Source organism: Pleurodeles waltl, chromosome 12 (assembly GCF_031143425.1).
Source record: "Pleurodeles waltl isolate 20211129_DDA chromosome 12, aPleWal1.hap1.20221129, whole genome shotgun sequence".
Lineage (NCBI taxonomy): Eukaryota > Metazoa > Chordata > Amphibia > Caudata > Salamandridae > Pleurodeles > Pleurodeles waltl.
In genome coordinates this window covers 203,763,743-203,787,206 of record NC_090451.1, presented here as the reverse complement: position 1 = coordinate 203,787,206, position 23,464 = coordinate 203,763,743, and the positions used below count along the sequence as shown (strand labels likewise).

Below are 23,464 nucleotides of genomic sequence, written 5' to 3'. Positions count from 1 at the left end.
GCCACTTTTGTCAGTGAACCTCTTCATTGTCTTCAGAGGAGACCTCAACAGTCCAATTTTCTAATTAGGCAACGTTATTCAGTAGAGGGCACTTTCAAGCATTGATTGACTGGGGTGGAGTCAGATGGCCCAAGATGAATCGTAGATTATAGAGGGCTATTGGTTAAACCGAAATTGTGGAAGGTGCTCCAGAAGCTAAAATGAAGGCACATTATCTACATATTTACAAATGTCTTCCTTACACGTAACCTAAACATTTGACATGTTGACTAAAGCATGTACTTCCAACAGCACCAGCAGTCTGTCAGTTGATTCCCAAGTGTTCTACTACAGTTTCCCCCACAGAGTCCCAATTAACAACTAGAGCACTAACATTTATACTCATGAGAAAGTGAGACCCCTTTGAACACCATGTTTTTGGAATAGGAGCAGTAGAATCAAAATCATATCTTGTGAAGAAGTTTGAAGTAAACCAAGCAGCTCGTTTAAAAATAGTGTGAGAGAGATATGGGGTTTTATTCATTTGTCATAATATATTAATAAAGGGGCAACAAATAGTTTTTGTAGACATCTTTCATTTGAATTGCACATTTAAACGTATGGGAATAGATATTTTGAGAGGTCGGAAGCTATTTAAAAAGAATGGTTTGTGGTCTAGAGTTGCTGTTTAGGCACATACCTTTGTTTGCAGTTTTGTCCTACTTTTTCATGTCATTAATTGCATCTACCTATATGAATGCCCACTGGCTTCAAAATATTTCTTTATTGTGAGGTAAACATATTGAAAAGATGAAGCACATTAAATATTCTTTGACTATAAAAAAGGTTAATTAAAACCTATTTTAAAATTAGTAGCTTTGCAAATCAGACAGAAAAAGCAGGCTTTTATTTTAAAACAAATTAGTGAAAACTGTCAGACTCCCCCCCCCCCCCCCCCCCCCCATTTCACACTCTCCGAAAATGTAAATATTTAATACAAGCAGATGGAAGTGAATGTTTTCAGCAACTCGTGTATTCCAGTAACTTGTCGCAGCAGTGATAGGAAATATTTTCTTTTACATATTCAGCCTTCTGTACAGGAAAGTGATTGATTCTAAAGCTGTCTAATCAAGCATGTCTTCTGCTTTCCTGGAAAGGTCAATGAAGCTAACCTGGCAAATGTCATAGATCCATCCCGCATACTAATTTACTGCTAGCAGTCATGGCAATGACAAACCTTAGAGATAATGACAAAGAAATGGGAAAGATTGCAGGAGAATCTAGGCCAGTAAGTGGGCACCACCACTTCCTTTGATAAGGCACCCTTCGGTATTTGTAAGCTATTTCAAATAATGCCAAGCAAAGGAAAAACTAAGGTCCACACTTCCAACAGAAAAAAGGTCCTTCCTTCTAACAAGGCTTTCAGCAAGTCAAATGCTACCTCATCTGCCCTCTTCCTGGCAGAGAAGGAGAAACATACTGTGATAAATGGTATTTGCTACCCTTTGTCTTCTCTCACCCCATATGCGCCTAATGAGTCATTAAGATCACCAACAAAGTCAGTGGAGAGGACATGTGAGTTCTTTTCACTAAAAACACTTTGTATGCTTCATGTTTTAGGTAACAGGGGTATTCAATCAGGTGGATTACAGTATAAACATATCTTGGTATGACCGCTCTATTAACATGACGGCTCCTTGCCCAGCTGAAGACCTACCAAACCAGTGGCAATAGCAATGTATACTGCCCCTCTGCCATCACCAGTCCGACACTAGTCCCAGCCGGAAGGGCTGTTTTCTTCCCGCTCTGTAGGCATCTCTTCAAACCCTAAGTGATGGGTTCCTATGCCATAACTTATTCAGGTTAGGCAGAGCTTTGATTACCTGTACCCCACTGTGATACACCACGCAGACACAACCCATCATCCACAGAGAAAAACACACAGCCACGCCATATTTATTTATTCGGCTAGTGCCTGGGTACAGGTTTTGCCTCACTGGACCCTCCCTGCACCTGTCAAGCCCACAACTAGAGACCAGGTCTGCATTGAAGCACTAAGACAGCAAGTAATTGGTCCTTTGGAGTGCCCATCTGAATGCCTACTTATTTATACCTAGGTCTGATCAGTGTGGGACAGGTGTCACTGGAAGGAGCTGCTCAGCATGTATTCTTAGGGGGCTGTTTGCTGTGCTTGTGCACTGGCAAGAGTCAATGTCAGGGCAATTCTACTTCTAAGGACTCTCAGACCAAAGCTCACTCTACTGTCGGCGAAGCCATAGTCTCTTGCCATCCGCTAGGCATAGAACCTTAATGGCTATCGCCATTCAGAGCTCATCAGAAGGCTTCAATACCACTATAGTTCAAGTTAGTGCTCTATAAGCCACCTTGACAAATAAACAATCAAATGTTCTCCTGGACTAATTCAATGGAAGGTTCTCCCTTCAAGGCAGGGATGTGCACTTTTTTTCTTCTCCTCTAGCTCGCATCAGTGAAAACAAAGTTGAGATAAATTGAATACAATAGTGGGTGTGCCTACTGTCACTTAGAGTTGTGGACTTTTGCCCTTAAAGTACTGATTAATAATTCCTAAAGCGCCCCCCCCCCCGTCCGAAGTTCTGCAGTGGAAGCCTTTGTGATGTAAATATGGCCTTGCCGGCTTCTTTTCTGCTCTGTTAAAGGAGTAGCCACGTGTCATGTTAGGATTCATCATCAATCACTGTTGGACTCACATATTCTCGAATAACAACATTGGACTGCTGTAACCATCTTAAATTCCCTAAAATTTGATTCACTCGCATTTATTACAAGTTTGTATTCTGTTGCGCTGCTTTATATTGATCAGTACAGCTTATAAGCCTTTATATTCTCTCAAAGGTCCTTCAGGAATATATCTGAGATTCGTTTACATAGAATGTCACTGGAACCGTGGCCAAATTGATCTTCACTTAATACTAGTGAACATTCTCTGCTTAAGCACAGCAGTGTTTATATTCCACTTTCTTTCAAGCGGCGGCAGATCATTCCATGCCCTGCTCATTTGTGCCAGGGTGATCAAATATGTCTGCTTCACTGTCTGTGATCCTTTGAGGATTTCTGTGGGAGTGAACTGTCATTGTCACCTTTCAAAATGTTAGTAACGCTGCTTGGTCTCTGGGGTGTTTAGCTGAAACAAAAAAAATGAAAATACAACTAATGTAAATGTGACAGGGACAGAAGCATTAAGTCTAGCATATGGCACTTGTAGGTAGGCAAGTACTATGGGGCCCATCAAGAAGGTTTTTTTGCAGTACTTAAAGTAGTACTCCAGTAGTACCTTCATATACTCTATCCTTTCAATGTCCTTGGGGCTTTGCCCCAAAACATCTAAAGTAGGAATATTTGTAGACATTTAGTACAGCTAGAAAGGAGTATGCTCTATTTGCTCTTCTACTAATAGGGAGTTGGACATTTTGGGTTGTTTTACTAAGGTATTTACAGAGTACTCCTGCAGTACTATTTCCGGTACTTATAAAAACTTTTGTGATTTGGCCCCTGGGGGTTCTGATGGATTGAGCAAATCTGGCGTACTGCAATGAAGATCAAGTTAATGTACCTTTGAATAAAAAGGTCAGCCTTCCTTTGTGAGTGAATGTTTGTTGTACAATGCACATTGTGTGTGGCATATCAGTGTGAAAATGATTGTACCCTTACTTCTGTGTAGCGATTTCTCACAGATGACACAGGTGTTGAAATGTTCTATTTAGCATTTTTTATTGGATTGATGTTCCAGCTGTATCAATATGTGCTGGTCGAGCATGGCAACTATTGGTCAAGGGAGTGTTCTTATGTCTGAATTGACGGCTCTTTGTTTCCCCTTGCTTGATTCTTTTGTAGATTCTCTTTGATATTGTTCAATGCTTTGACTGCTGAGAGACCATTTTCAAAACACACAGCACCACTTAACGTCCCCGATTATTTGTTTTTCAGGTCACACTGGACGTCTACTGAAAGCTCTCCTGGGCACCAGCATCATCTTCCTCTGTGCACACCTAGCCTTTCAAGTGTGCCTCTACACAATACCCACCCTGGACATGTGGCTGGGCCACAACTGTGAGTAAAGAACTATCTTGGGCCGCAACATTTTTGTAAATGGAAAACTCCGTGACCCTGGTACTGGCTATAGGAACAGTCCAAACATATTGCTGATCCAAGCTACATACAGTACTGAGAGACTGCCCCATGTATGTAGGTTATATAGCGAACCTGGGCTATGTCCATTTTAAATAGTACATTGAGAATGATGTAGTCGGGCCTTTTGTGTACAGCATAAAAAAGTAGAATATTCCATTGACGTTCAGTTTAAAGGTCATGGGCTCTGGCTGTCCATAACCAGCATATAGGAAGACTAGCCAAGAAATACATATTAATACATAAGAGAGAAACATATATTTAACCTGGAAAGCAGACTTTCTTGTGCCAAGAGGGCATATGCCCATGACACCCTAAGGACAGACCAAAACTCTTTCATTGACAACTGAATGCAATAGAAGGAGTCCAAACGTTCCTCTCATGTCAAGTGTTTAACTCCTCACACACACACACACACACACACTTTTACTTGAAGTACCTGGATTTCTCTGTAACTGGCCTTCTGCTTAGACCAACCTACCTTAGCAATCTGGATTTTCAGACCCACTGTTTCCAGTGCATGTGCCACAAATTGTAAACTGTTCTGAAATAATCCAATTATGTGCAGGTCTGTTCAACCGTAAAGATAGATCACTCTGCCAGGGATTGTACCTGGTAACTCATATGGCTCCCTCAGGGAGCATCACTGAATGTATCCTCCTGTTCCAATGCAAGCCCAGGCGAAAAGAAAGCCACCTCTCAGAAAGAAGTGCAAAGAAGGGACCAAGGAAAGAAAACACAGCAACCCAGGAGTTAGAATTGGTGAAAGCAACAAGAGTAAATACCAGAGAGTAAATGCAACGCAGATATACATAACTATTATGGGGATCCTCCTTTTTAAGTTCAAAGCTTCACACCTCTTCCTGAAAGGGACTGAGGTGGAACCCTCATAGGTAAATCCAGTGCCAATATCAACCCTCATATACAATCAAGCCCAGTAAGCCCCCTTTCACTAACAGAAGTTGATGTCTTGAGGCACGGTGTGGAATACACACAAACGTACAGCTGATGGGCAGAAGAAATCCCATATGCACTTGCTTGATTTCCACCATGCTGTTGCTCATTAGTCTGGCCGAGTTTTGAAAGTCCAAGGAGCAATATGGGACATGGATTCCACAGAGACTCCTGTTGAGAACCAATTCCCAGCTACATGATGGCTTCACTGAAGATAGGGATGTTTGTTATCCAACAACTTGTATTGGTGAACCCACACTGATGCCAGTGTTGGATTTACCACTGTATACATCCAGAGGGCACCTTAGAGGCACCCCCAGAAACCTTACCAGCCTCTGGTGTGCTCACTGACTGGTTTCTACCAGCCTGCCACTCGAGACACAGTTCTGGACCCCTATGTTGAGAGCGTTCTACTCTCAAGATGTCAAAAGCCTGTCTGGGAAGAGGGTGTAACACCCCTCCCACAGGATGACCTGCTGATTAGCTTCCCTAAAGTGGCAAGCCTCAAAGGGCTGAAGCCTTTGAAATGCAAATCTGGCTCCCCTCACACGAGAGGAAGCCACTCATGTCCTGAACCCATTTGGCACCTTGATAGGTGGGAAAATTAGCCAGTCAGGTAGGCGTGCTACCCTCAGGCTAGAACCACCACCAAGGTGGGCTACTGCAAGGTGGACCTGGATTTTTCAGAAGTAGCCATCTTTGTGATTGCATACTTATGAATTCTAGGACAGGGTTATGTCCACTTCCCACAGGAAGTGGTCATTTAGGGGGCTTAGTGACCCCATGGATCAGTAGTCCATTGGTTACTACCCCAAACATCCCTAACACCCCTAAATTCAGTTTTTAGGGGAGCCCCTGGCACCAGAAAGAGAGATCCTTGCTGACATGATGAAGGACAACACCCCAGAGATGCAAAAGGCAAGAACTGAAGATCCGTGACTGACTATGCCAACCTGCACCTGCCTGTGGACTTCAACAATTGTGAGAAAGGCACTGTAACAGCGAGACTGCAAGAGAGACAGCTGACCTACATGGACAGTACCCGTGGGGTGCTTTGGAAGGCTTCAATGATGAGCATACTAGCAATCAAGCAATGTCCTTCAACGCAGGAGCACCCACTCATAGGTGGAGTGAATGGTCAAGGAGGCGGTTGAGCCCGGATGTCATGGAGGGGATCGGTGTGGAGCAGGAAGAAGCCACGTAAAGAACAGGAGAAGCAGAAGACAACAGCCAGAATGATTCAGAGGAATCCAGCGAGACACTTTTGGAGGGAGGCATGAGCAACGTGAGACCACGGAGCAGCAACACCCAAGACATGCCTGGAGGTTATCCGGAGACCCCGGCGTCCTTGCACGTTTCTGGAGGAACGTGGCTTGAGAAGGAACAGGCTCGCCTAAGCATTGTGGTTGGAGGGAGAGGAGATTGAGCAAGAAGGACATGCGAGACGTCCCTCGCTAAAGAGGTGGTTTTGACTGCATGTGAGATCTGAGCAATAGCACAGTGGGAAACTGACACATAAATCAAACGTGGTGACTGTAGCACGCATGTCAAACAATTCCTTAGTCTTTTCCTTTCATTCTCCTCACTCCCGTCCCTTTTCCCATTTATATACATACCAGCCTACCTTTAAAGATGTACCCACGGTACTGTTTATTCTATCTTGCTCTGATGCAAACCCAGACAAGAAGGCACCCTGAGGGGACCCCAAGTGGTGCACCTAAAAGAAGAGGAAGAGACAAACAGAAGAAGTTTTGAAGTTGGAACAAACTCAGCCCAAATAACATAAACCGTATGACATAGAGGCAAACTGAGAAAACAACATCCACAAATAAAATAGCACAATAACTAAGACTTACCTGAGTCTGTCCTATCTTAAAACCATAAACAGGGCTACCCAGTACCCTGACCCCATGACAGACACCTCGTCCGCCAGCTGCTGAAACTTCCAAAAGCCCAGGAAGACTGTCAGCCTTCACCCCAACACAAGGAACTTCTATGGAGTAGCAGAGCTGCCCCCCTGCATCCTTCCAGGCACACAAATGCTGAAGAGGACTCCGGACCACTGAAACCGCCGCCGGACAGCACCACTGCACCCGAGCCCCCCAGACCCTCAGCCCATGTTGAAGTGGGCCAAAATGCCAACTTGGTCCTGAGAAAGGAAGTCCACTGTGGGTTTCCCCACTGTGACCCTCACACTGATGCCTGCAACCTCTTTGTGCAGGCCCCTCTCAACCGTGACTGCCTCTGATGACCCAAATCCTGACAATACACCTCACCTCTTCACCCAGACGCTCCTGACTGAGGAGAAGAGGACCACTGGTGTCTCTGCATCCCCCAGGCTCATGAGGCATGAGCCCACTTGTTGGTGCACCCGGACTGGTTCCCCAATCCATGTCTGAAGTCTGTTAAGTGGCCCCCCTCCACCGTGACTGCCACCTCTGATGGACACCCAACAGTCCAAAAACCCTCTGCACCTGGACGCTTTAGACTGAAGGGAAGAGGACCACTGATGTCCCTACGTCCCCAAGCATCATAAGACCCAAGCTCACTCTGTGGCTCACCCAAACAGGACGCCCAGTCCTAGCCTGCCTCCTCTTTTCACAGTGATAGATTTCCATAGGAAAACATTGGGCACCCAACGCTGTTTTGCACTCTGCACTCGGCTGCTCCCGTGCCGCTAAGGGTGTACTGTTTGTAGTGCGTTAGACCTTCCCCACTACTCACCTTAACCCTAGGAAATTGGTCTTGTAAGTTGCTGTACTCTACCTGTTTGCAGGGCTTGTTTTTTCTCCTATAGGATAATATTGCAAAACTCGGAAACTGCACTGTGTTCAGTTTTTTAAAGTGAATAGAAGTCCTATTTAAAAATGTACTTTCCCGAACAATTTTTCTCTGATGCCTAAAAATATATAAATATATTTGAAATGTCTTTTTTAAAAATAAATTAGTGGGGATCTCCTCCTTGTGTCGTATGTCTCATTTATTGACTATTGTGTGTCTTTGTAGATTTCTTGCACTCCTCTGTGTAAAGCCTAAGACCACACTACCCCTAAATAGAGCACTTTGGGATTGCATAGCAGGCCCTGTCCACTCACTAGGAAAACCGTGCACCGTTTACACTGTATTCACATACCACATAAAGGGCCAGCGTCCTACACATCAGAACATTTTTAAGCAGTCCACAATCACTATATGTCGAACACATCCCATAATCTCTTTTCTGACAACACCATGTCTGAAACATTCTACTTCATCCAAGTTGGAAAAACATAATTCACACATTCCTTATCGTACATTTGACATAGCACCACCTGTGACACGTGACTTATCCACTATCTCTCCATGACAACCCTCATACATTCTACATTCCTACACTCCCTTACCTTAGCCAACATTTCATGCTCCCTTAACAAGTCCAACTCATATGACAATCCTAACTCAAGACACATGCTCGAACACTTTTTCACACCACAAAAAACCCTTGCCCCATTTCTTGCGCTTAGATGTTCTCTCTAGATTCCACATTTGCTGTACCTAAATGGCACACAGTCAACTTGGAGGTACCAGCATAATACTCAGACTAATTCTAATGTTTAGTGATTAACTTACACCTCCTTGGTGACTATTTGAAAATGGAACAGCCTTTTGAAAACACATCTCCCACTAAAATACACTTCCAACCATAAGAAAATAAATCACTGCCACCCAATCGTCTGACGCAGCCAGTTATGGTTAACCTAATTCTCACTGTCAGTGTACACAATGGATGCAACACAGATTTATAAATGGATGAGCCCAGATTAGCTGAACCATGTTGTCACTTGATGACTGACTCTGGTCTGTGGTGAACCCAGATGCAGTAAGGCGTACATCCTGGATGGTCCTCAGTGATATATAACCAATAGCGGGTATGGTCTGGATAGAGGCTTGTCATGTAACACGTTCCTTTGTACTGCCTTTACCCCTTTATCTCATTATTTCTTTATAGAGAACAACAGGCTATTCACAGAGGTAACTTACATCTCCGAGTAAGATACACATAAAAGTTTTCTCTTACATCTTTGATTAACTATACTACTTTTGGTTATTAACCATTTACGAGTGTAAAGTCACTAAAATGTGTTGATGTACATGTCTCCACCCCCTGAAATAGGCAGTAGAGCCACATTTATTAGTGTAAGTTACTGCAGCCCAAATGACACAGTAGTAAGTCCAACACCACACATGGTCAACAATTGATACTGCAACACCTATGGAGTCAAGGACCTAAATTAATTTAACATTATTTCCTATGGAGTTCTAATTGAACTTATTTTTTACTTTTTAAGTATATATATATATATATATATATATATATATATATATACACAATTTGATGTTAAGAGAAATTACATTTAATTAAAAAATAAATGTTTTGTGCTAAAATAGTTTAATAACCTTTTTAATTTAAGAGTAAATGTAACTTTAATTTAAATTAATAGTGGTGTAGCATTTTTTTGATTTTGTTCTACATTTAACATATATGTACAAAATGTATTTACATTAGTATAGAAATATTTTACTAATGTTTGTAAAGTTTAATACACTTTTTAATTTTTCCTTATAGTTTACCATTGGGAAATCCTAGCCCCAGTGGTGGGTACCTCTCTATGGTAAAGTAATTTCATATTAATTCCTACAGGGTTTTATTTTAAGACTCTAATTTTCATGGGCGGCTTCTACAGTATCGGTAGTTGGGCATGAGGGGTGCAGGATTTACTCCAGCTCTGAGCCAGAGTACATTTGCAACTGTTTTGGGTGCTTTTTGGCTGTAGAAACATTAGAAGTGCAGTTAGTGACTAGGAATGTGCTTACACTTTTGTGAAACAGTGCATTCCCCCTCCCTTAGCCCGTCTCTGACCTCTTCATTAGTCCTCCCAGTTAGCAATAGATATGCCTCCTTTTCCAGTCACTTCACAGTCCCTCGTGCATTTACTACTTAATACTAAACCTACATGTATGAGGATCTTCCCATAGAAAGATAGGAGAGGTGGAGGTGGCAATTTGCACACATAGGTTTGTTAATTTCCTATTTTAGTAATCAAATATGAAATATGAAGTAATCTGCTTCGTTTTTAAAGACCAATATATCTACATATGCTGACCTAACAGTACATGAACAGGGCAATCTTAGATCACATGAATTGGACCTAAATTTTCAAACCAGATTTGGTCAGTGAACATATGGGTGCAGAACAATCAGGGGAGGCTCCTCCATTAGGGCGGAGGAGCGTCCCACCCCCCAACCAGTAGTGGCAGCTGCAAAACCTTTAAAAGAAAAAAATAATAAACTTAGTTTAGTATTGTTTTCTTTTGAAGGGGCGGGGCCACGGGGGTGACGAACAGTACTCACTGTGCATGCATGTTTGGCCGGCCAAACACACACGCGCAGGCTGCTCTCTCCAGCCTGGCAACAGAGTTGACTTGCTGGAGAGAGCTTGCACAGGCTCCCAGTCTGCCTGGGAGTGCCCTAGGTGGGCGCTCTCAGCCAATCCTGATGCTGCTCTGAGCGGGGTCGGGATTGGCCGCAGGGCAGGCTGGGAGCCTGTGCCTGCCTGCAGCAGAGGAGTGGCACGGCGGCGAAGGTAAGTGTTTTTTATTTTTTATTTAATACATTTAATGTTTATTCCCCCCCCAACCGCATGACTCCTTGCCCCTTCCGCAAGCCGCTCCTGAGAATTGTTACCAAGATTATGAATTTTAAAACTCTGTGAACTACTTTCTCAGAAAACCCTCAAGTCTGTCAACTTTCAAAGGAAACCTAAAGTCAGGCCTCCTCAGAGAGGCTTTTGCTTCAAAGGGCCCTTGCACTGTAAGCACCTCCATTGAACGTCCACATGTGGAGCCCTCAAATATGCAGCAACCACAGCTTTTATATGAAGGTGTTAAGAAAAGATCCAACTATTTATAACTTCTATTGCACTGCTTTTTCTTTTATTACAAAGTTCTAATCCATGTGTGGTATTACAATATCCCTTCTACAGTCTACATTTGTGCCTCATTACATCTTTCAATACATAGCCCTTATTCATGTGTTTCACTATATCTCCTCCTACACAGCCCTCATATCTTTGCCTAATAACATTTTCCTTACGTATTTATTTATTACATTGTTTTACAAAAAGCTGTGCCTTCAGGTGTAATCATTTTAGTATGCTTCAAAAGACTCAGTCTGTCCACTCTGTGACTCAGAATGTTAGTCCAATCAGCAGTCCAGGGCATTTCACAGCCTGAGCCCCTGAACTCCCTGACCCCGATCTATGTTCCTTGTGAAAGTTTTTGAGTGAGATGGTGTGCATTCCATGTATGTAAGATTGCGTTAAATCAAAATAGAATGCAAGTGGACTAAACTTTTCACTCAGAAGGAAATGTGCACTTGCCAATAAACATCGAACTTGTTCTGTACACCTAACACGAACCAATTGAGTGATTTTAGGGTAGGTGTTAGGTGGTCAAGCTTTCACATTCTTCACTCAAGGTTTGGAGCCTTTCCAACCTGTTGGGAGGTGCTATGGGAGCCTCTTGTCTAAATGCACCATTCCGAGGACTCTTCTGGTTAAGGGAGACCATTACTTTTACAGAATAGGGGGCATCATTAAATTGATGCCTTTACCAACCACGTTAACTTGTGGAGTAAAAGGAGAGTTCAGAGTCTGATAGTATTTCCAGATTCCTACTTCAAGCGGATTCTATGGTGGTGCACCTCGCTCAGGGGGCAGGTGAAAGGTGGTGGATGCATTCTGCTCTTCTTTGTGCCAGTATCTCAGCCTTGGCTCTGATCAAACATTAGAATATATTTGTGTACAGTTCAATAAATGTTACATCCACACGGGGGTGTTTGATTGCTACATTTAAACTTAAAATAAATGTGGGTGCATTTGGAGATTCACCTGGTACTACTCAATACCTGTGCCTAAAGGTGCATGACGATGTTAAAAAGCAGGCATGGAATGTATGAAACTTGTTCTACTCCACTTGAAACTGCATGTGAAGATGATTAAACTAATCCTATTCAGACGTGTTGGCTTCAGGTGTAGTGGACGGATCTGATTAAACCCAGGGCAGATCAATACACTCCAGCCCATGCCTTGAATATTCTCAGCACCATTTTGTGATCAACAGTGTTTTAGGCCTTCAAGAAGTCCAGAAGTATGGCAGTGGTTTACCTATACTGTATTCATTCCTGCATTGTACCACATGTTCTATTCCACAACTCATATCCTCATGTCATAGTATACCTTCTGTTACATAGCACTAATCCTTTTGCTTCATTACATCTTCCATTTACAACTCCATATTTTTTTAGTACATCTCAGATAGTCAACATCCATACCACGTTGTGTCTTCCCGTTTATACTTTTATCTCATTACACAGCTGTAGCTGCAGTTCATCCCATTTTCACTTACACAGCCTTAATCCATATGGCATAGTACACCGTCCCTAACACGGTACTGTATTGTTTCATTACATAGTCCCTGTCCATCTCCATATACTTTAGTTTGTGTTGTCAACTACAGCTCAGTTGCATACTTCATTACATCTCCCCTTCAATAACTTTGTCTCCGTACACACCTGCATCTGTGATTCATTCCATTTTTCACTTACACAGTTCTTATCCCTTAGTTGTAGACTATCTTCTCTTATACTGACCCTATTAGTGTATCGTAATTTTATTTTATTTTTGTATCTTTCCCTGCACATTCCAGATCATTTAATCGCCTGACATCTTCCCTTATATGGCCCTGCTCTGTGTCTTAGTGCATCTTCCCATACACATCTCAAATCTCTGCATCTCATTAAATGTTCCCCTTTTGCGGCTGATAGTCATGCATCTTTCAACCCTTCCCATATACAACCAATATTCCTTTGTATATATAGTTCTTCACACTACATTTTGTTGCCCCCACACAAGCCATGTCCTCTGTGCTTTCACAACATGTTCCTCCATCCATCCTCTATCCCCGTATCTCATGTGAGGATGTGTAGAGCTGTTTTTCTGGACATATTTATGTGTGCACTACTTTTGTGAAGATAATTTTCCAACCTATGAAGAGAACCTTTGTACTTATTGGCATATTGTTTATCTTTGTTTTCCAGGCAGCACATGGGAAACACTGACTCGTCATATCGGAGTCATGAGGTGAGTCAAAATTATGTTCATCATTCTACACACGACTTGAGAGGCCTGGAATATTCTAAATCACTCAGATAAGGTGGGGACGAATGTGTCCTTTGTGTGATTGGTCACAAGGACACAGTGCGTTTTTTGACATGCCTGTGACACATATTTGGCCAGACCATAGACACCTACTCTCAGGGCTTCAAGCAATGGTTATATTTCTGATATTAAGAAACAGTCACACTTGGACATTTGTATGTATTGCGTAGCACCAGTGATAGAAGAGAAGGAGACATCTATGAACCCAGCATTTATGGTTGGTATGAGGTCTTGGTAGTACTCTGAAGTCTATTTTGTACAATAAACCAGAAGAAACGTTGCATGGCAAGGGGGCACATTTCAACCTGGTGATCCCCATTCTATGGTGTTATGCTGGAAGTAAATGGATACACTTTTCTTGCATGGTCTCCTTTGCTTGGAGATTTGGTCAAAATAGATGGCATCATCACATGAATGAATGAATGGTTGAAAATGTTGATAGAATTAACTGTTTATAAGAAAGCCTTTTCGTGTGAGCTTTTCACTGGTGCTGGATTTGGTCTTCAAGGGATGGCCCTTTCCATGGGCATCAGAATGGGAATAGAGTCTCAGTTGGCAATTTTCAATAGAGATAAAACTTCTAGGTTACATCTTCATTTGTGGTAAGCTGATAATTCTGTCTTCATCTGAGGTCTACACTGGTGATAGGCTGTGGATGGTGGTTTGATGCCGGGTCCACAGTGCGATAGGCTGTAGTATCTTCATGTGAGATTCAGTTATGATAAACTGAGGGTAGTTTCACTCTGTAAGGTCTCTGCTGGTGAAAGACTGGAAACAGTGTCCCCATTGAAGCTCTCTATCATTGAAAGACTGAGAATAGTGGTTTTGTATGTGTTGTCAGCAAAACGTAATGGACAGTGCTTCCATGTGAAGTTTGTTTCATGTTGCTAGATTAGGGATAGTGTCTTCATGCAAATGGAAACTCATCATCATTGATGGAAAGCTCACATGAGAATGCTAACTCCAACTTACTGCCAGTAGAGAATGAGTATTCCTCTTAGTTTTCTGTTTGCTTTCTTCTCATTTAACAATGCACACCAAATAATTTTTGCCCCATAGGTTTTGTTTTCTTCAGCGCAGAGAGCTACCTTTTTCCTATGCTAATCCTGTTTTTGTTTCATGTGTCTTCATATTACACCTGATTCTTTTATCGGTTGTGGAATATGTGCATGGTGCTGGCTCTCTGATCCATTCATTGTATCTCTGTTACAGGTTTGACCTCACTGATATTCCAAACACAGTGCGTTTGGTTGCACCAGACTTTGGTATCTTCCTGGTGTCGGCCGTCAGCTTGGGCCTGTGCAACCGCCTTATACCCAAGAAAGCCGCAACCCCTCGAAGTAGAAGGATCGAGTCCATGGAGCCTCTGGAGCAGGTGAGAGAAGATGGTCCTTCTTTCCATAGCTTTGCATGTCTCTATCAGTAGTGAATGGTACACTTCTCTGGAGGAGTAATAACAAGAAGGTGCATGTTTTAGGGACGTGTTCCATTTTTTTCTTGCACGTGAATGCCAAACGAAGCACATGTACCTGTTACAGACAGTCTGCTCTACTGGATACAGCAGAAAGGGATAACATCATGACAAGATTTAGAATTCCTCTATATTGAGTTGCCGGTGTATTGCACAAGCACATCACAAAATGAAGGACACCTAAACACTTGCTTATCCCAACAAACATTTTGAGAAACATAATTGACTATTTTCCAAGCAATCACTAAAGCCAGAAGGTATATGTCCTGCATTTAGGTGTATAACTATTCATACTGGAAAAAATGTTCCCGGTAAAGAAGGTGTTTTCAGATATTTGTGGCAAAATTTCCATAACTGGGATTTCAAGTATGACAGTCGCCTATGGCCTTTACAGATGCAATGTTTTATTTATGGGTTTACATTTGCATTCATTAAGTGTTACTTTCACCTCAAGGGCAAATGCAGCAGTATTCTAAAAGAATATTTTTAAATATTAACCGTAATACCACAAATAAAATAATTGGACAGACTCCGAAACATACTAGGAGTAAAATTATAATGTTCAATTTGTAATAAGAGCAAGGAGAATGCCCTGCTAGCCTGGAACACCTTCAATGTTAAAGAACAAAAGATAATCAAGAACCAGTTAACCAGACAGATCTCAGAAGAACTACAGATAACAAAGAACCAATTAACCAGACTAAAATCAGGAGACATATGTCCTCGGTATGTAGTGGTGTTTGTGTTAGTTGCTGTGATATACTTTTGTGAAGTTTTGGGGAAATTACTCATAGTTCCATGCAATGCAAAACCAGCACTTAGCACTATATTCTTGTGTCCATTTTGGGCACGAGGAGCATTTTGATTAAGAAACAAAAGCACAAAAAAACATGAGTACCACAAAAAATGGCCGCTTGCGTTCTATTCATTTAAATTGTTCCAGCAGTCCTGCGCTATAAGGTTGCCACAGATGCAATTTGATTACATGATGTGGCATAACGGTGTAATTTGAGAAATTTCATATAATAAACATAACACAAATGTCCCCAAATTAAATGAATTACGCCACAATTATTGAAATTTTGTACAGTTCTACTCAGTAGCCATGGAACAGCAGCTCAGAGAGACTATTTAAAAACAAAATGTAACACTAAGGGCCTGATTAGAAGTGCCCCACTATAATCCAATCCCTGCACAAACTTCAGTTTGGTCAGAGATTGGAATTATCACACCTTGCAAATACCTAAATCAATAAAGTCTTCATCCTTTGATAAATTTTGGTAGGTCAAAGCTCTCTAAATTTACCCGGAAAGGACCCAGTAATTACCGTAACATGCAAAATTTGGTGCACTAAGCACCAAAATCCATGTTATGCATTATTTTTACAGGTAATAGCTGTGATAAATGGAATTAATTGCAACAAAAAACTTCTGGTCCCGGGATATTGGATTTTAGTGCATAAAATACCCTCTATCTCTTCAGGAAAGCCATAATCGAGCATTATGTCTTGGGATAGCCAGTCAAGAAGATCAGTGCTTCTCATCACCCTGAAACCCCTGCAAAAACTGCATCTTCTATGAAAAAGACTTAGAATGAGCCAGGACAGGTGCCTCGATGATCATCAAATCATAGAATGGTCCAGAGAGCCTGTGCAATTGTAGAGAATTGGTGTAATATTGTCAAATGTTCGTGCCACTACAACCAATCATTCAGTAGAGATAAATGTGTGTGCTGTAAGGGGAGCACTGGCAGGGAGGGGATGTTGTTTCACACAGTGTCATTGCTTGGTAGATTCTGGAGTATATGGTTTCTTGAGGTAAGCACCAGCAGTCATTTTTGGAGATTGTGACTTGTTTTTCATCAGAGCCTTTCCCTGAGCAGGTCAGAAAAGGGAGAACACAGGTGGGACAGAAAGATAAGAAAACAGTGACAAGAGAGGAAAGCAGGAATGAAATGGAACCTACAAAAGTGAACTGAAGAGACAAAATGTAAAGGGGTGGAATACAGAGGCATGCAGTGAAATCAAGGCTAGGCACTCTAACTATTCTGACATTCCAAACTATTTTTTGTTGTTGTACAAATTAAGCTCTAATCCCCATAGTAAAAATGAAAAGCAATCCATGATGCTGTCAGCAGACTGCGTTAAGTAAAATTACGTCTAGGATGAATTGTAAAATTATTTGAAAATTTGGTCTAGCTGAGAAGTGCCCCTGCACACTCACATATGTCAGTCTGTCCAGCTGACAAAATAAAAGTTACACAGAAATCTAATGAGGGTCGTGGGGAGTAAAGATCCACATGTAAAAAAGAAATGAGAATCACACAAAATAAATTGTTGGTGTAGTATTACTACATTGTCTTGTTGGTACCCACAAGTATAAATAATTGCATATCAACTAGTGAACATGAATTGGAAAAATTCTAAATCACACTAATTGTGTATAATTAATACACATCTAAGAAATATTTTATATTTTAATACCCTCATACATTCGACTTCAACAGCAAAATCAGGGACATAGGGAAATCAACATATCCATGTAATTCAGCTTTATTTGTGAAGGCTTATAGCTTTGTGGCAGTAACTGTATATTTAGTCATGCCAATGGTTACATCGTTGTATGGTACAAACCAGAGAGAACACAGTGGACATACGAGTGGCCCTCAGCTCCGGCATCGAGTGAGAGTGAGCCCCTACTGCACCCCCCAATCATAAAAGCATCTGTATAAAGCCTTCTGGAGTTTTTCGTTCTGCTTGTGGATAACAGCTCCTATAAAGCAGTGGTGTTCCGGTCACTGGGAGGTGTGAATCTGTTTGGTGCTGCCAGTCACACGGACATTAATGGATCAGTGCATCGCTTGTTCCCCTCTACATGTCACCAGCCTAAAGGACTTAGTAGGAGCCACCCAGCCCCTCCTTAAGCTTGTGGACAGGGTCCTCGCGACACCATTGGGTATGCATGGGTCCACTTTGACTAGGAGCACAGCTGGCCATGCTGGCTATGGTTTGTGTACTTCGTGTGTATAGCCTGTGCACCGTGCACTTGGAGGAGCAGTAGAGCTTGCTCTACTGCCTGTGCTCGGTATTCTGCATGTGGGAAGAACCTGTGCATTATGCACCTGGAGGAGGAGCAGAGGTTGCCTTACTCGCTATACTTGCTGCGCTCCATGCAAGGGTAACCTGTGCATGGTACACGTGCAGGAGGAGCAGATCTTGCCACACCGGCTATCCTCGATATGCTCCAGGTGAGTATATATAACCTGTGCAGTGTACACCTGGAGGACGAGCAGCACGTGCTGTACTAGCTAATACTGTACTAGGTATACTTGGGATTCTCCATGTGAGTATAACCAGTGCACTGTACACCTTTGTGGAGGAGCAGAGCTTCTGCACTAGCTAATACTGTACTGGCTGTTCTTGATATTGTTTGTGAGTTGAACCTGTGTGCTGTACACGTGGAGGAGGAGCAGAGCTTGTCCTGCAGGCTGTGCTTTGTTTGCTTGTTATGAGTATGTGATCAAAGCATAACCTTTGGTTATTTGGTAAAAAAAAAAAAAAAAACAGGCCTCACCCAAATTTAGTGGCATGCTTCTCATCAGGCTCTACATCCCGACATCTAAATGGGAGCACTTAATACTGTGTGAAAGGGATCTGAAGTAGCTGTGTTACTGACCATAAAACCAAAGAACAAAGCTCTACCAGCGAGGAGAGAGACTAACCACCATGACATTGATCCCTTGACAAATCTTTGACTCCGTTACCTCTCCTCTCTTATGAGGTCTCTCTCCCTTCCATCCAGAAAAAAAAAACATGAGATCAAATACTGAGTGAGTACCTTTTTCATACTTTTGTTTATTTTGTTTTGTCTGTTTCTGTCGACCATGCACTAAAACCTTTGGAATATGAGACACATAAGGATCACATTGCCCTAATGAAAGTCTCTTGATCGTATTGGCAATTAAAAAGGCTGAAACATGTCAACTAAGATATAAGATTGTGGGATACTATTTTCTATTTCCAATCCTTATATCTCTAATCTTGTCTGAAAGAAACCCCCAAAGGCAATAAAATATTGATTCGTTTTTTCAAGATACCGTAACATAGTTACCTCGGATCTCTTTCACACATTATGAAGTGCTCCCATTCAGAAGGTTGAACATATCCTGACAGAATTTATATTGGGATGAAGAGCGTGATGATGAAGCATGCCACTAATTGTGGGTGAGGCCGTCTTTTCCAAACAGTCACAGGCTGTGATTTGAACATGTACTGATAATCAGCCTCATCTTGGGGCTTCAGATGCTTAGCTATGCTCTTGTATTGTATCGAATTGTATTGTTGGGAGCAAGAAGTAGCAAGATGGTTTTCATTTATACGTATATATATATATATATATATATATATATATATATATTTATATTTGCATTTATTAATGATGGATACGTCTACCTGTGAATTCCTCACCTTTTGAATTCTCCCCAATGCGCCAGCATTCGATTGAAAATTCTTTCTAGCTCTCCATGTCGACGAGAATCTCACAATAGCACAGCTCCACGCGCGACTCCATTAGACACCATTGCAGCCATAAGAAGTCCTCGTCGGCGTGCTGACATGAGTTCCCTTTTTTCCGCACATTCTCCCTAATATTTTGTTTGCACCTCTCCTGTTCGTTACATTGTTTCGAGGTGGTTTATTCATTGAAGTGTCGTTGGGTTACAGTGTCACCACCGAAGAAGTCCAGGTTTAAGCCTTGTAAAGAATGTGGAGCTCATGTCGGTCACTGGCCCACACGAAGATTGCCCTAGGTTTCTTGGTTCCAACCATGAAATTACAGGTTGTCCTTCGTGCCAGAGAATGAACCCCAAGACTTTGAAGGTAAAGGAAGCCAAACTGTTCCTCTCAAAAGCCCAAAAAAGCGAAACTTGTCATAGGAGATCGAGTCATCGCGTGGAGTCGTCGCATCGATCATCGAAGTCGCATAATAAGCAGCGTTGTCATAGCTCACGGCATCATTCCTCTCATGATGAAAGTCCATCCCTGGCTTCTATAAGTCTTGGCACCGGACGACTTGGGAGATTAGTCCTACCTTGTCTCCTCCTCAACCGAAGTTGCCTGAAGTGTTGCCAGTGTCATCTTTGGTGGAGATTTCAACAGCGCCAACTAGTCCTGTGCAATTCTGTCCTGTTACTCCAATGGATCAGGAGATTGATAATCAGGAGTCAAATCAAGCTCAGCCTCAGCAGGAGTATCCGGCTTTTCCCACTTCAGGGACGGACCCGTCTGCATTTTTAAAAGCTGTGTTTAGCATTTTCATTAGAGCTTTGACTCCTGCTGGTGCGTCTGTGGGCCCCACGGGACCTTTGGTGTTTAATCGTGGAGGACTCCCAGCGCCATATAAACAGAATCCTTTCTTGCCTTCCATGCCATCGGCTCCAAAGACATTGGGGTGGATGGCGCCAGTGCCAACGTCAGCTAGATCTTGTCTGACGTTGAGTCACTCCACTCAAGGTGACATCCCTGCATCAGCTCCGGCTTCACTGGTGCTGCAGAGGGTGTCATCGACGTGAGCACATGCTTTATTGACGTCAAGACTGGAATCTAGACTAAGGTCTAGAAGAGCAGCCTTGAGGCTCTTAAAAGAGCAGCAATACTATGAGGAGCAACAATAACTTGAGGAAGAAGAAATTCCTTTACTTTCTCAAGGCTTTGAAGGTATTAATGAGGCTAGTGGTTTGGATACCTCTCCAGAGTGGGAGTTGTTATCGCCTGGTATTATTCTTCTGGAAGTGACTGGTTACCTTGAGGTGACAAGGAAAGCAGCTGAATTATTGGGACTGCTGTTACCCACTTCTGAGTTAAAAACAAACATTCTAGCTGAAGTGCTTAACTCCTCTTCTGCTACCGCAGAGCCTTTGCTTCCTTTTAATGATGCTTTGACTGAGCCAGTCCTGAGCCTGCGGCACAAACCAGTCTCTACTCTGGCTGTGTCTAAGGTGATTGCCAGAAGGAATAAAACTATGCCAGGTGATCTGCAATTTCTAACTCCTCATTCTTCACCTGAGAGCCTTGTGGTCCAGGCATTTTGCTCTTCAAAGGCAGCTCCTGGTTCCTTCCGTACAACTCCTGCAGATAGGGAATCTAAATGCATGGAACAATCTGCAAAGATCTTCTCCTCATGTAGTATGGCATTAAAGCCAGTTAACGTTACAGGTGTGATGAGCAGGTATATCCATGCAGTAATGGACTAGGCAAGACAGGTTTTTCCCAATCTGCCACAGGAGGTGCAGGAACATTTTCAGGACTTGTTACATGATAGTCGAGCATCGGCTAGACAGGGTATTAAATCTGGCCTAGATACAGCCGATTCTATAGCCAGAGCCATGGGAACATCAGTGGCCAATAGGAGGCATGCATGGCATAGGTTTGGGGTTTTCCCAGGACTTGCAATCCTCCTTGATAGACCTCCTAGTTGATGCATCCAAATTGTTTGGAGAAAAAGCTAACTCTGCACTTGAAAGGTTTACAGACAGCAAAGCCACCGTTAAGTCTTTGGGTCTTCAACCACTTTCATTGATCAATAGACCTTTCCATAGGTTTAGTGGCTTTGGCAGTAGCTCCTCCTTTCGTGGGAGGCAGCATTTCCAGTCAACAACCTGCCAACCCCTCTACAGGTCCTACAGAGGTCTTGGAATTTAGATTACATGGTGCCACTCAGCGGCCTTCCTCCTCCTCATTATCCTCCGCTTGAAACCAGTCAAGGTAGCAGTCCCTTTCTCACCCCTTCAAGCAGTATGTGTTACCCGTAGCGGGAAGGTTGTTTAATTTTCTCCAAGAATGGGAGTTGACAGACTCATGGGTGCTGAACATTGTAGGAAATGGTTATGCCCTTCTCTTTCAGGGTTTTCCCCCTCCTTTTCCTCCCCAACATTCTTTTTGCTCAGAACAGCATCAACTGTTGCGTCAACAGGAGGTGCATAATCTACTGATAAAGGGCACAGTGGAGTTGGTTCCGGAGACGGAAAAGGGTCACGGAAGTTATTCTAGGTTTTCTGATTCCCTAGAAAGATGGTCCTTTGAGGCCAATTCTTGACATCAGGATTTTGAATTGGTTCCTCAAACAGGAACAAATCAAAATGCTGACCCTGGCACAGGTGCTTCTTGTGCTGGACAAAGAAGACTGGATGGTTTGTATCGACTTGCTGGATGCGTATTTTCACATTTCCGTTCTGAAGTTGCATAGGAAGTATCTCTGTTTCTTGGTGGGGTTGCAGCACTACCAGTTTGCAGTCTTTCCTTTTGGTCTTACTTCTGCCCCTCAAGTTTTTACAAAGGTGCTGGCAGTGGTTGCAGCATGTCTCAGAAGGAAGGAAATATCGGTGTTCCCTTTCCTGGACGATTGGCTGATTAAAAGCCAAATCCCCAGAGTTAGTGCTGTACCATTTGCAGGTGACAACTCAGTTGTTGTTCAACCTGGGCTTTTCTTTGAACGTGCCCAAATATCACCTGGAGCCCTCTCAGCGCCTCCTGTTCATAGTGGCAGCCCTGGACATATCATTGATTCATGCCTACCCTCCTCCTCAGAGGATTTTGGACATTCATGCTATGATTCCAGTGTTTCAACATGGAGCGGTTGTTCCAGTCCCAAAGGCCCCCTACGCCTGCTCGATATGTACGCTTCCCATAGTCTGTTGGTCACTCATGCACATTGGCACATGAGGGCTCTACAGTGGTGCCTCCACAAGCAGTGGTTTAAACACAAAGGTGATCTCAAGGAATCAATAAAAATCTTCAGAAATGTTGCAGCGGATCTTCGATGGTGGAGTGTGGTGGTAACCTGTCTTAAGGAAGGCCGTTTTGTCTTCCGCCCCCCGTGCCCACAGTCATAACAGATGCATCCACTCTAGGGTGGGTTGCGCATCTGGGGGATCTAGAGATCAAAGGTCTTTGGTCTCCAGTAGAACAGATATATCACATCAGTCTGTTGGAGTTACGGGCCATATGTCTGGCCCTCAAGGCCTTCCTCCCGTCCCTTCACGGTCAATCAGTACACGTCTTGACGGACAACACTACTGTGATGAGGTACATCAACAAAAAGGGAGGAGTAGGGCTGTACCTTCTCTGCAGAGAGGCTCTGCGACTCTGGTCCTGGGCTCTGGACCATCGGATTTACATAGCAGCAAACCATTTGGCCAGAGTTCTCAATGTACGTGCAGACGGTCTCAGCTGGCACTTTTCAGCCGATCACAAGTGGCATCCCTATCCGGAGGTAGTTCTTCACGTCTTCCAGTTGTGGGGAACACCTCCGATAGACCTGCTTGCCACTCACGAGAACGTGCACTGCTTGTCGTTCTGCAGCCTCCAGTATCTGCTGCAGGGAGCATTGAGGGACGCATTTCAGCTAAGCTGGACCAACCTGCTGCTTTACGCGTTTCTTCCCTTACTTTTTTACTTCTTAGGGTTCTGAGGAAGATTAGCTAAGACCGGGCACAAGTCATACTAATAGTCCCAGATTGACCGAGAAGGATGTGGTACGCAGACCTTCTTCACCTCTTACTGTGCCCTTTCCGCTCTCTTACTCTCGGGGCAGACCTCTCGCAGTGGTAGGGGCAGGTTCTACACCCCCTGCACCTACAT

The 23,464-nt window shown here is 43.0% G+C and overlaps 1 protein-coding gene across 4 annotated transcripts in view; it reads left to right on the top strand.

Moving 5' to 3' along the window:
• The window catches only part of PIEZO1 (piezo type mechanosensitive ion channel component 1 (Er blood group)), a 742,509-nt gene that overhangs the window by 242,721 nt on the left and 476,324 nt on the right, over window positions 1-23,464 (top strand). For all 4 annotated transcript variants that reach the window (XM_069215849.1, XM_069215848.1, XM_069215845.1 and 1 more), the window contains exons 3-5: window positions 3,946-4,068; window positions 13,238-13,280; window positions 14,571-14,733. In XM_069215849.1, coding sequence (XP_069071950.1) covers window positions 3,946-4,068; window positions 13,238-13,280; window positions 14,571-14,733 — 329 coding nt within the window. The remainder of the gene's footprint in view (window positions 1-3,945; window positions 4,069-13,237; window positions 13,281-14,570; window positions 14,734-23,464) is intronic.